This window comes from Scyliorhinus torazame, chromosome 1, assembly GCF_047496885.1.
Source record: "Scyliorhinus torazame isolate Kashiwa2021f chromosome 1, sScyTor2.1, whole genome shotgun sequence".
Taxonomy (NCBI): Eukaryota; Metazoa; Chordata; class Chondrichthyes; order Carcharhiniformes; family Scyliorhinidae; genus Scyliorhinus; species Scyliorhinus torazame.
Window position 1 is genome coordinate 425606830 of NC_092707.1, and position 13786 is coordinate 425620615.

At 51.0% G+C, this 13786-nt stretch overlaps 1 protein-coding gene across 1 annotated transcript in view; it reads right to left on the reverse strand.

Moving 5' to 3' along the window:
• Window positions 1-1606: 1606 nt before the first annotated feature.
• emilin1b (elastin microfibril interfacer 1b) overlaps window positions 1607-13786 on the reverse strand; it is a 224383-nt gene continuing 212203 nt past the window's right edge. The window contains exon 7 of the mRNA XM_072515555.1: window positions 1607-3077. Coding sequence (XP_072371656.1) covers window positions 3025-3077 — 53 coding nt within the window. The 3' untranslated portion in view covers window positions 1607-3024. The remainder of the gene's footprint in view (window positions 3078-13786) is intronic.

Below are 13786 nucleotides of genomic sequence, written 5' to 3' on the forward strand. Positions count from 1 at the left end.
GTATGTGGGCGCGTGGCACCGGTGTATGTGGGCGCGTGGCACCGGTGTATGTGGGCGCGTGGCACCGGTGTATGTGGGCGCGTGGTGCCGGTGTATGTGGGTGCGTGGTGCAGGTGTATGTGGGCGCGTGGTGCCGGTGTATGTGGGCGCGTGGCACCGGTGTATGTGGGCGCGTGGCACCGGTGTATGTGGGCGCGTGGCACCGGTGTATGTGGGTGCGTGGTGCGGTGTATGTGGGTGCGTGGTGCGGTGTATGTGGGTGCGTGGCACCGGTGTATGTGGGCGCGTGGCGCCGGGTATGTGGGCGCGTGGCGCCGGGTACGTGGGTGCGTGGCACCGGTGTATGTGGGTGCGTGGTGCGGTGTATGTGGGCGCGTGGCACCGGTGTATGTGGGCGCGTGGCACCGGGTACATGGGCGCGTGGCGCCGGGTATGTGGGCGCGTGGCGCCGGGTACGTGGGTGCGTGGCACCGGTGTATGTGGGTGCGTGGTGCGGTGTATGTGGGCGCGTGGCACCGGTGTATGTGGGCGCGTGGCACCGGTGTATGTGGGCGCGTGGCACCGGGTACATGGGCGCGTGGCGCCGGGTATGTGGGCGCGTGGCGCCGGGTACATGGGCGCGTGACGCCGGGTACGTGGGCGCGTGGCGCCGGGTATGTGGGCGCGTGGCGCCGGGTATGTGGGCGCGTGGTGCCGGTGTATGTGGGTGCGTGGTGCCGGTGTATGTGGGTGCGTGGTGCCGGTGTATGTGGGTGCGTGGTGCCGGTGTATGTGGGTGCGTGGTGCCGGTGTATGTGGGTGCGTGGTGCCGGTGTATGTGGGTGCGTGGTGCTGGGTATGTGGGTGCGTGGTGCTGGGTATGTGGGCGCGTGGTGCCGGTGTATGTGGGTGCGTGGTGCCGGGTATGTGGGCGCGTGGTGCCGGTGTATGTGGGTGCGTGGTGCCGGGTATGTGGATGCGTGGTGCCGGTGTATGTGGGCGCGTGGTACCGGTGTATGTGGGTGCGTGGCGCCGGGTATGTGGGTGCGTGGTGCCGGTGTATGTGGGTGCGTGGTGCCGGTGTATGTGGGTGCGTGGTGCCGGTGTATGTGGGTGCGTGGTGCCGGTGTATGTGGGCGCGTGGTGCCGGTGTATGTGGGCGCGTGGTGCCGGGTATGTGGGCGCGTGGTGCCGGGTATGTGGGCGCGTGGTGCCGGTGTATGTGGGCGCGTGGCACCGGTGTATGTGGGCGCGTGGTGCCGGTGTATGTGGGCGCGTGGCACCGGTGTATGTGGGCGCGTGGCACCGGTGTATGTGGGCGCGTGGTGCCGGTGTATGTGGGCGCGTGGCACCGGTGTATGTGGGCGCGTGGCACCGGTGTATGTGGGCGCGTGGCACCGGTGTATGTGGGCGCGTGGCACCGGTGTATGTGGGCGCGTGGCACCGGTGTATGTGGGTGCGTGGCACCGGTGTATGTGACCTTCTCTCCCGCTGCCTCTGGGGGAACATCATTCGTATTTAAACGACCGGCCTTTTTATTTTGAAACTTTATTTCCAATAACTGATTTTTCCAAGTTTATGACTTAATCTTTATTATTGTCACAAGGGTTAGGGTTACATTAACACTGCAATGAGGTTCCTGTGAAAATAGTCGCCACATTCGGGTACACAGAGGGAGAATTCAGAATGTCCAATTCACCTAACAGCACGTCCTTCGGGACTTGTGGGAGGAAACCGGAGCACCCGGAGGAAACCCACGCAGACACGGGGAGGATGTCCAGACTCCGCACAGACAGTGACCCAGTGGGGAATCGAACCTGGGACCCTGGAGCTGTGAAGCAACTGTGCTAACCACTGTGCTCCCATGTCACCTGCTAAAAATTAAAACAATTTCAGTTGAACAGGTGCATCCTTTGAATTGATTTGATTTGATTTATTATTGTCACATGTATCAGTATACAGTGAAAAGTATTGTTTTTGCATGCTGTACATACAACACATACCGTACATAGGAAAGGAAGGAGAGACTGCAGAATATAATGTTACAGTTATAGCAAGGTGTAGAGAAAAGATCAACTTAATACGAGGTAGGTCGATTCGAAAGTCTGATGCAGTCGGGAAGAAGCTGTTCTTGAGTCAGTTGGTACGTGACCTCAAACTTTGGTATCTTTTTCCTGATGGAAGAAGGTGGAAGAGAGTATGCCCGGGGTGCGTGGGGTCCTTAATTATGCTGGCTGCCTTTCGGAGGCAGCGGGAATTATAGATAGAGTCAGTGGATGGGAGGCTGCTTTGCGTGATGGATTGGGCTACATTCACGTCCTTTTGTAGTTTCCTGCGGTCTTGGGCAGAGCAGGATCTATACCAAGCTGTGATACAACCAGAAAGAATGCTTTCTATGGTGCATCTGTAGAAGTTGGTGAGGGTCGTAGCTGACATGCCAAATTTCCTCAGTCTTCTGAGCAAGTAGTCGTTGGTGGGCTTTCTTAACTATAGTGTCGGCATGGGGGGACCAGGACAGGCTGTTGGTGATCTGTACACCTAAAAACTTGAAGCTCTCGACCCTTTCTACTTCGTTCCCATTGATGTAGACAGGGGCATGTTCTACACTACGCTTCCTGAAGTAGATGACAATCTCCTTCGTTTTGTTGACATTGAGGGAGAGATTATTGTCGTCGCACCAGTTCACCAGAATCTCTATCCCATTCCTGTACTCTGTCTCGTCATTGTTTGAGATCTGACCCATTACGGTGGTGTCATCAGCAAATTTGAAGATCGAGTTGGAGGGGAATTTGGCCACACAGTCATAGGTGTATAAGGAGTATAGTAGGGGGCTGAGGACACAGCTGGTGTTGAGGATGATCGTGGGGAAGGTGTTGCCTATCTTTACTGATTGTGGCCTGTGGGTTAGAAAGTTCAGGATCCAGTCGCAGAGGGAGGAACCGAGGCCAAGGCCACGGAGTTTGGAGATGGGTTTCGTAGGAATGATGGTGTTGAAGGCTGAGCTGCAGTCGATAAATAGGAGTCTGACATGGGTGTCTTTGTTATCTAGATGTTCCAGGGTAGAGTGCAGGGCCATGGAGATGGTGTCTGCTGTGGACCTGTTGTAGCGGACACAAACTTTGTTTTAAATATATTCTCATTTCTTGAGAAATTCAAACAAGCATAAAAAAAGTAGAATCTTGTTTTTACTTTACAAACTATGACTTTAGAGGAGATGAAGTAATTGGTGAAACACTCGCAATGTCACAATGCCCTGTCAGCACCAACGGGCCGAGGTGGAGATGACAGCTTCAAATTCCTAGATTGCCAACCATCTGTCCTGGTCCACCCACGTCGACACTACCAGCAAGAAAACACAACAGCGCCTATACTCCCTCAGGAAATAAGGAAATTCGGCATGTCCACATGGACTCTTGCCAACTTTTACAGATGCACCATAGAAAGCATCCTATCGGGCTGCATCACAGCCTGGTATGGCAACTGCTCGGCCCAGGACCGCAAGAAACTTCAGAGAGTCGTGAACACCGCCCAGTCCATCGCACAAACCTGCCTCCCATCCATTGACTCCATCTACACCTCCCGCTGCCTGGGGAAAGTGGGCAGTATAATCAAAGATCCCTCCCACCCGGCTTACTCACTCTTCCAACTTCTTTCATCGGGCAGGAGATACAGAAGTCTGAGCACACGCAGGAACAGACTCAAAAACAGCTTCCCCACTGTCACCAGACTCCTAAATGACCCTCTTATGGACTGACCTCATTAACACTACACCCTGTGTGCTTCATCCGATGCCAGTATTTATGTAGTTACATAATAATAATCGCTTATTGTCACAAGTAGGCTTCAGCGAAGTTACTGTGAAAAGCCCCTAGTCGCCACATTCCGGTGCCTGTTCGGGGAGGCTGGTACGGGAATTGAACCATGCTGCTGGCATTGTTATGCATTACAAGCCAGCTGTTTAGCCCACTGCGCTAGACCAGCCCACATTGTTTACCTTGTGTTGCCCTATTATGTACTTTCTTTCATTTCCTTTTCATGTACTTAATGAAGTGTTTGAGCTGCTCGCAGAAAAATACTTTTCACTGTACGTCGGTACACATGACAAATCCAAATCCAAATATTTCTTACTGGTTCCATTGGATTGGATTTGTTTATTGTCACGTGTACCGAGGTCCAGTGAAAAGTATTTTTCCTCGAGCAGCTCAAACAGATCATTAAGTACATGAAAATAAAATAAAATACATAATAGGGCAACATAAGGTACACAACGCATTGCACTGTCCAAACATTCAAGTCATCTCCGTCTCCTTTCTCAGCAAAAGTGCTTACTCCCTGGCGACACAAAGTGATGACTAGGGTAAGAGTAGGGCCAGTCAAGGACAGTAATGGGAAGATGTGCTTGGAGTCCGAGGAGGTAGGAGAGGTGCTGAATGAATATTTTTCGTCAGTATTCACACAGGAAAAGACAATGATATCGAGGAGAGTACTGAGATTCAGGCTACTAGACTAGAAGGGCTTGAGGTTCATAAGGAGGAGGTGTTAACAATTCTGGAAAGTGTGAAAATAGATAAGTCCCCTGTGCCGGATGGGATTTATCCTAGGATTCTCTGGGAAGCTAGGGAGGAGATTGCTGAGCCTTTGGCTTTGATCTTTAAGTTATCTTTGTCTACAGGAATAGTGCCAGAAGACGGGAGGATAGCAAATGTTGACCCCTTGTTCAAGAAGGGGAGTAGAAACAACCCCGGTAACTATGTGAACCTTACTTCTGTTGTGGGCAAAATCTTGGAAAGGTTTATAAGAGATAGGGTGTATAATCATCTGGAAAGGAATAATTTGATTAGAGATAGTCAACACGGTTTTGTGAAGGGTAGGTCGTGCCTCACAAACCTAATTGAGTTCTTTGAGAAGGTGACCAAACAGGTGGATGAGGGTAAAGCAGTTGATGTGGTGTATATGGATTTCAGTAAAGCGTTTGATAAGGTTCCCCATGGTAGGCTACAGCAGAAAATAAGGAGGCATGGGATTCAGGGTGATTTAGCAGTTTGGATCAGAAATTGGCTAGCTGGAAGAAGACAAAGGGTGGTGGTTGATGGGAAGTGTTCAGACTGGTGTCCAGTTACTAGTAGTGTACCACAAGGATCTGTTTTGGGGCCACTGCTGTTTGTCATTTTTATAAATGACCTGGAGGAGGGCGTAGAAGGATGGGTGAGTAAATTTGCAGATGACACTAAAGTCGGTGGAGTTGTGGACAGTGTGGAAGGATGTTACAAGTTACAAAGGGATATAGATAAGCTGCAGCGCTGGGCTGAGAGGTGGCAAATGGAGTTTAATGCAGAAAAGTGAGAGGTGATTCATTTTGGGAGGAATATCAGGAAGACCGAGTACTGGGCTAATGGTAAGATTCTTGGCAGTGTGGATGAGCAGAGAGATCTCGGTGTCCATGTACATACATCCCTGAAAGTTGCCACTCGGGTTGAGAGGGTTGTTAATAAGGCGTACGGTGCGTTAGCTTTTATTGGTAGAGGGATTGAGTTTCGGAGCCATGAGGTCATGTTGCAGCTATACAACACTCTGGTGCGGCCGCATTTGGGGTATTGCGTGCAATTCTGGTCACCGCATTATAGGAAGGATGTGGAAGCATTGGAAAGGGTGCAGAGGAGATTTACCAGAATGTTGCCTGGTATGGAGGGACGATCTTATGAGGAAAGGCTGAGGGACTTGAGGCTGTTTTCCTTAGAGAGAAGAAGGTTAAGAGGTGACTTAATTGAGGCATACAAGATGATCAGAAGATTGGATAGGGTGGACAGTCTTTTTCCTCGGATGGTGATGTCTCGCACGAGGGGACATAGCTTTAAATTGAGGGGAGATAGATATAGGACAGATGTGAGAGGTAGGTTCTTTACTCAGAGAGTAGTAAGGGTGTGGAATGTCCTGCCTGCAACAGTAGTGGACTCGCCAACACTAAGGGCATTCAAATGGTCATTGGATAGACATATGGACGATAAGGGAATAGTGTAGATGGGCTTTAGAGTGGTTTCACAGGTCGGCGCAACATCGAGGGCTGAAGGGCCTGTACTGCGCTGTAATGTTCTATGACTGGCGTTTTTTTCCAGTGTTGACGGGTGTCAGCCGCATTGACTGGCCTCGTTTGATCGGTATTCCTCGCCGAGAAGCTTGGCTTGGCTTCCAACTCACTGTCCAGTAGCTGCACCCACCCCAGTCACAGACTGCAGACCACTTCCCGATTAGTATTTCATGTCGTGGGAGTGCAAGCGGATGTTCTGCCGGACGTTAAACATTGACTGCGGAGCCGCAAGTCGCATACTGCCGCTCAGCGAGGGGCGAACCGATCAGCGCACAAGACGAGCATCAGAGCGAAGCTCCAAGCTGGGGCCACCAGTGTTAGCATCGTGTGCCAACGTGGATGCTTGTCCGCCCCACTCCTCACCATGACCACCACACAGCTCAGCCTCGTGCCATCCCCTCAAACTCCACGACCAATCCGGAATTGCCCACAGCCGGCCAGCTTATAACCGATCGCAGCTTTTGGGAACACTACAACTGATGGCTCCGCGCCCTCCAAACAACCGTGGGTTACAACCCTGAGTTTGAAAAACTTTGGTGTAGAGGGAGCTTTACTCTGTGTCTAACCCCGGCTGTACCTGTCCTGGGAGTGTGTGATGTGGACAGTGTAGAGGGAGCTTTACTCTGTATCTAACCCCGTGCTGTACCTGTCCTGGGCGTGTTTGATGGGGACAGTGTAGAGGGAGCTTTACTCTGTATCTAACCCCGTGCTGTACCTGTCCTGGGAATGTTTGATGGGGACAGTGTAGAGGGAGCTTTACTCTGTATCTAACCCCGTGCTGTACCTGTCCTGGGCGTGTTTGATGGGGACAGTGTAGAGGGAGCTTTACTCTGTATCTAACCCCGTGCTGTACCTGTCCTGGGAGTGTTTGATGGGGACAGTGTAGAGTGAGCTTTACTCTGTATCTAACCCCGTGCTGTACCTGTCCTGGGAGTGTTTGATGGGGACAGTGTAGAGGGAGCTTTACTCTGTATCTAACCCCGTGCTGTACCTGTCCTGGGAGTGTTTGATGGGGACAGTGTAGAGGGAGCTTTACTCTGTATCTAACCCCGTGCTGTACCTGTCCTGGGCGTGTTTGATGGGGACAGTGTAGAGGGAGCTTTACTCTGTATCTAACCCCGTGCTGTACCTGTCCTGGGCGTGTTTGATGAGGACAGTGTAGAGGGAGCTTTACTCTGTATCTAACCCCGTGCTGTACCTGTCCTGGGAGTGTTTGATGGGGACAGTGTAGAGTGAGCTTTACTCTGTATCTAACCCCGTGCTGTACCTGTCCTGGGAGTGTTTGATGTGGACAGTGTAGAGGGAGCTATACTCTGTATCTAACCCCGTGCTGTACCTGTCCTGGGAGTGTTTGATGGGGACAGTGTAGAGGGAGCTTTACTCTGTGTCTAACCCCGTGCTGTACCTGTCCTGGGAGTGTTTGATGGGGACAGTGTTGAGGGAGCTTTACTCTGTATCTAACCCCGTGCTGTGCCTGTCCTGGGAGTGTTTGATGGGGACAGTGTAGAGGGAGCTTTACTCTGTATCTAACCCCGTGCTGTACCTGTCCTGGGAGTGTTTGATGGGGACAGTGTAGAGGGAGCTTCCCAAAGTGTATCGTGGAGTTCACCTGACCCACAACTTTTAATAGATTGTGGTACGGGGAGCACACAGCCCACTCAACAGGTGTGGTACAGCAGAAATGGAAAAGTTTTTTTTGATGCAAAACAATGTTTATTCTATGAACTCAAGTTAACCTTTTTAAAACATACAGTGAACATCTTAGCAACTATTAATTCAAATACAACCCCCAAAGACTACAACACTAAGTAATCCTGTAAGCTTTCCTTTCAACATCCATAAGACTTAAAACACCTTTTACCAGAAGCACAACAGGTTAAAGTCATTACTGTTATTAGTTTTAAATCACCAGGATCGATTTACAGTCTTTAAATTACAGAGCGAGATTCATACACCTTCTGGCTGTGACTGCAGCTATCCAGCTCTGAAAATGAAACTAAAACACACCCTGCAGCAAACAGCCTCAAACGAAAGTAAAAAGCTGACAGACAGAACAGCTCCATCCACTTCTTAAAGGTACTCTCACTACAGATATTTATATACACACCCATTTATAAACACCCATTTCTTAAAGGTACTCTCACATGACACCTCCCCCCAAGAAAAAAAAGTAAACTTTCAACTTCAAGATGGTCTCATTTTTCACCTTTTCACTATTCTTTAAGACATGCACACAGTAAATATGCATTTTCATTTCAAAGAACAACACATGCAAAAAGGTGTAATATAGTCCATTCTTTTTTTGTTTGTCTTCCTCCAACTGAAATTGCTTCTGTTCATCACATTCGTGACAAAGCATCGGCTATCACGTTTTCTCGCCCTGCCACATGTACTATTTTTAAATGAAATGGCTGTAACAATAAACTCCAGCAAAACAGCCTCGCATTGTTATTCCGGAATCCCTCCAAAAATGTCAACGGATTATGATCAGTATATATATTGTGTCAGACGGATTGCTGGTCACATAAATGTGAAAATGTTGCAAAGCCAGCACCAAATTCAAAGTCTCCTCGATCGTCGAATACTTTTTCTGGTGAGAATTCAATTTCTTTGAAAAATTGCCAACAGGCCGCTCTAGCCTTTTGCCGTCGTCCTGTAGAAGCACCGCACCTACGCCCACATCACTCGCATCAACAGCCACTTTGAATGGTTGGGTATAATTTGGGATGACTAACACAGGAGCAGTGGTTAACACAGCCTTCAGGCCGTCAAATGCCTGTTGACACTCCGCTGTCCACTGGAATTTGTTACGCTTCCTGAGCAAGTCCGTCAGTGGAGCGACCACACTGCTAAAATTGGGTACAAATTTCCGGTAAAATCCACTCATACCAAGAAATCGCATTATTTCCCATTGTGTCGAGAGTATCGGAAACTCCTCAATAACTGTTGGTTTCACATCCCGTGGGACCAGTCGACCCTGTCCGATTGTATGGCCAAGGAAAGTGACTTGGGCCTTTCCAAATTCACTTTTGGCTAGGTTTATCACCAAACCCGCCTCCAGAAGTCGATCGAATAACTCCATCAGATGTTTTAAATGTTCTGTCCATGTCTGGCTGAAAATTACCAGATCGTCGATGTATACCACACAATTGGGTAATCCTGAAAGGACTTTGTTAGTTAACCGTTGAAATGTGGCTGGGGTGTTTTTCATGCCAAATGGCATAACTTTGAATTGGTATATACCATCTGGAGTCACAAAAGCGGAAATCTCCTTTGCCCTTTCGGATAAAGGTACCTGCCAGTAACCTTTAAGTAAATCCAATTTGGAAATAAAAGCTGATTGTCCCACTTTCTCAATGCAGTCCTCTAAACGTGGGATAGGATAAGAGTCCATTCTTGAAACTGCATTAACCTTTCTGTCGTCCACACACAACCGTTGGGTACCGTCTGGTTTAGGTACCATCACTATGGGTGAGCTCCATTGGTTGCAACCCACTTCAATTATGCCATGTTTAAGCATACTCTCAATCTCTTTGTTAATGTCATGCAAGAGTGCCTTTAAGAAATGGATGCGGGACATCCGGTTGCGGCAGGGATGAGCTAGCCGCACGTTTCGGCGGCTCCAGCTCCGACGGAACTTCGGGCTCTTTTAAGAGCCCCAACGGGGACTTGGACGGCCGTAAAACCCGGTGCGAGGCGCGAGGGAAGGGAGTCCCCCCCGAAAGACGGAGGGAAAAACCGGCGGCGGCGGCTGCAGCCAGAAGAATCTGCAGCCAGAAGGTCAGAGGGAGTGGAACAAAATGGCGGCGGAGAAACCACAGGTGACATGGGGGCCTGAGCAGGACGAGGTGGTGAGACGGTGCGTGGACCTGCTGAAGAAGGAGGTAATGACCCCGTTGTTACAGGCAATTGAGGGGCTTAAGGAGACTTTAAAGACCCAGGAGACTGAACTTCGCGTGGTGGAGCAGAAGGTGTCAGGTATTGAGGACGAGGTCCTGGGCCTGGCGGTCAAGACTCAGACGCACGAGGCACTTCATAAAAAGTGTGCTGACAGGATTGAGGCCCTTGAAAATGGAGCGCGAAGGAAGAACCTTAGGATACTAGGTCTCCCGGAGGGTGTGGAAGGAGTGGACTGTGGAGCGTACGCAAGTAAGATGCTGAGCTCACTGATGGGTGCTGAGGCCCCTGCGGGCCCCATGGAGGTGGAGTGGGCAAATCGGATCCCGGCGAGAAGACCAAAAGCGGGAGAACCACCGAGGGCGATAATCGTGCGATTCTACCGCCTTAAGGACAGAGAAGAGGTCCTGAGATGGGCTAAAAAGGTGCGGAGTAGCAGATGGGAGAATGCAGTGGTAAGGATCTACCAGGATTGGAGTGCGGAGGTGGCGAGAAGGAGGGCGAGCTTCAACCGAGCCAAAGAGGTTTTGCACAAAAGGAAGGTGAAGTTTGGGATGCTGCAGCCGGCAAGACTATGGGTCACGCATCAGGAAAGACACTATTATTTCGAGACGGCGGAGGAAGCATGGTCCTTCATCAATGAAGAGAAACTGGACCGGAACTGAGGGACTGATGCTGCAGGGAACTGTTATTGTTGTTATTATTGTTTTTGTTAATGGGATGGTGAAAGTTAAGCGAGAAGTAAACAGGGAAGGGGGGGGACACTGGGGAAATGTGGGCGCCGGTGAGGGGGGAGAGGCGGGACATAGTCAGAGAATGGGGAAGGAGAGGGGGAGGGGAAAGGGAGCTGCGCCATAAGAGGCGCGACAGGTAAAGGGATGTTCCCGCACCAGAAAGAATAAGGCGGGAAAACAGGCGCAAGGCGGATGGGAGTTCCCTCACACCGAGGGGGCCGAGGAGCGAGCAGGAGTAGCCGGGGTCAGTTGAAGTCAGCTGACTTACGGAAGTGATATGGGGGGAGCAATCAAGCTAGATAGGGATCTAGCGGGGAGGGGAGGGGGGAAGGGGACAACTGGGTTGCTGCTGCGGAAATCCAAAAGGAAATGGCTAAAGAGAAGGTGGTCGGGGGCGGAATGCGACGCTGGGGGAGCGAGCGGGAGCGCGGAGGCGGGATATGGGACTGGCCTAGGGAAGGTAATGGCTAGTCGACACGGGAGGGGGGCAGGTAGCCCCCCAGTGAGGTTGATCACGTGGAACGTGAGAGGCCTGAATGGGCCGATAAAAAGGGCCCGAGCGCTCGCGCATTTGAAAGGACTAAGGGCAGACGTGGTTATGCTCCAAGAGACGCACCTAAAGGTGGCGGACCAAGTTAGGCTAAGGAAAGGATGGGTGGGACAGGTGTTCCACTCAGGACTGGACACAAAGAACAGAGGGGTGGCCATTTTGGTGGGGAAACGGGTAGCATTTGAAGCAAAGAACATCGTAGCAGATAGTGGAGGTAGATATGTAATGGTGAGTGGTAGGCTGGAGGGAATGGAGGTCGTGTTGGTTAATGTGTATGCCCCAAATTGGGACGATGCGGGGTTCATGAGACAGATGCTGGGGCGTATTCCGGACCTGGCGGCAGGAAATTTGATTTTAGGAGGGGACTTCAATACGGTGCTGGACCCGGGGCTAGATAGATCCAGCTCAAGGACTGGAAGAAGGCCGGCAGCGGCCAAGGTACTTAAGGGGTTTATGGACCAAATGGGGGGAGTGGATCCATGGCGATTTCTTAGACCCAGGGCTAGGGAGTATTCCTTCTTCTCCCACGTCCATAAAGTGTACTCCCGGATAGATTTTTTTGTTCTAGGAAGGTCGTTGATCTCTAGGGTGGAAGAAGCTGAATACTCAGCCATAGCGGTTTCGGATCATGCCCCACATTGGGTGGACCTGGAAGTAGGAGAGGACAGGGAGCAGAGAACACTCTGGCGATTAGATGTGGGACTGATGGCGGATGAGGGAGTGTGTGCAAGAGTGAGGGGTGTATCGAGAGATACCTGGAGGTCAATGACGACGGCGAGGTCCCTGTGGGAGTGGTCTGGGAAGCACTAAAAGCGGTGGTCAGAGGAGAGCTGATTTTGATTGGGGCCCACAAAAGGAAAACAGAGGCCAAGGAAAAGGATAGATTACTGGGGGAGATTTTAAGGGTGGACAGGGAATTTGCAGAGACCCCGGAGGAGGAGCTGTACAGGGAGAGGAGACGACTCCAGACCGAGTTTGACCTTCTGACCACCAGAAAGGCGGAGGTACTGTGGAGGAAGGCACAGGGGAGGAGGTATGAATATGGGGAAAAGGCTAGTCGCCTGTTGGCGCACCAACTGCGAAAGAGGGCAGCAGCGAGGGAGATAGGAGGAATTAGGGATGAAAGGGGAGACACCATGCGAAGGGCAGGAAAGATAAATGAGGTGTTTAAGACCTTTTATGAAGAACTGTATAGGTCTCAGCCCCCAGAGGGAGAGGAGGGGATGCGGCAGTTCCTGGACCAATTGAGGTTCCCGAAAGTGGAGGAGCAGGCGGTGGCAGGCCTGGGGGCGCCGATTGAGGTGGACGAGGTTATTAAGGGACTGGGAAGCATGCAGGCAGGGAAGGCCCCGGGGCCGGACGGGTTCCCGGTGGAATCCTACAGAAAATATGTGGACTTGTTGGCCCCGTTGTTGGCGAGGACGTTCAATGAGGCCAGGGAAGGGGGGACACTACCCCCGACAATGTCGGAGGCGACGATATCGCTAATTTTGAAGAGGGACAAAGATCCGATGCAGTGTGGGTCCTATAGACCTATTTCACTATTGAACGTGGACGCCAAACTGTTAGCAAAGGTACTGGCATCGAGGATAGAGGACTGTGTCCCAGGGGTGGTGCACGAAGACCAGACAGGGTTCGTAAAAGGGAGACAATTGAATGTTAACGTGCGACGGCTATTAGGGGTGATAATGATGCCCTCAGTGGAGGGGGAGGCAGAGATAGTGGCGGCAATGGACGCAGAGAAGGCATTTGATAGGGTGGAGTGGGAGTATTTATGGGAAGTGTTAAGGAGGTTTGGGTTTGGGAACGGATTTATTCGCTGGGTTAGACTACTTTATGGGGCACCAACGGCAAGCGTAGTTACAGGTCGACATAGATCGGAGTATTTCCGATTATATAGGGGAACAAGACAGGGATGCCCGCTGTCTCCATTGTTGTTTGCGCTGGCAATTGAACCTCTGGCCATGGCGCTGAGAGACTCCAGGAAATGGAGAGGGGTGACTAGAGGGGGAGAAGAACACCGAGTCTCGTTATACGCGGATGACCTATTGCTATACGTGTCGGACCCAGCGGGGGGGATGATAGAGGTTATGCGAATCTTGAGGAGGTTCGGGGAATTTTCGGGGTATAGGTTAAACATGGGGAAGAGTGAATTATATGTGATACATCCAGGGGACCAGAGTAGAGAGATAGAAGGCTTACCGCTAAGGAAAGTGGAAAGAAACTTCCGATACTTGGGGATTCAGATCGCTAGGAGCTGGGGAACCTTGCACAGACTTAATCTGACACGGCTGGTAGAACAAATGGAGGAGGACTTTAAGAGGTGGGACATGCAGCCTTTATCGCTGGCGGGAAGGGTGCAGGCAATTAAGATGATGGTCCTCCCGAGGTTCTTATTTGTATTTCAATGTCTCCCTATTTTAATCACCAGGACCTTTTTTAATAAAATAGATAGGAGCATTACGAGCTTTGTGTGGGCAGGGAAAGTTCCGAGAGTAAGGAGGGGGTTCCTGCAGCGCAGTAGGGACAGAGGAGGACTGG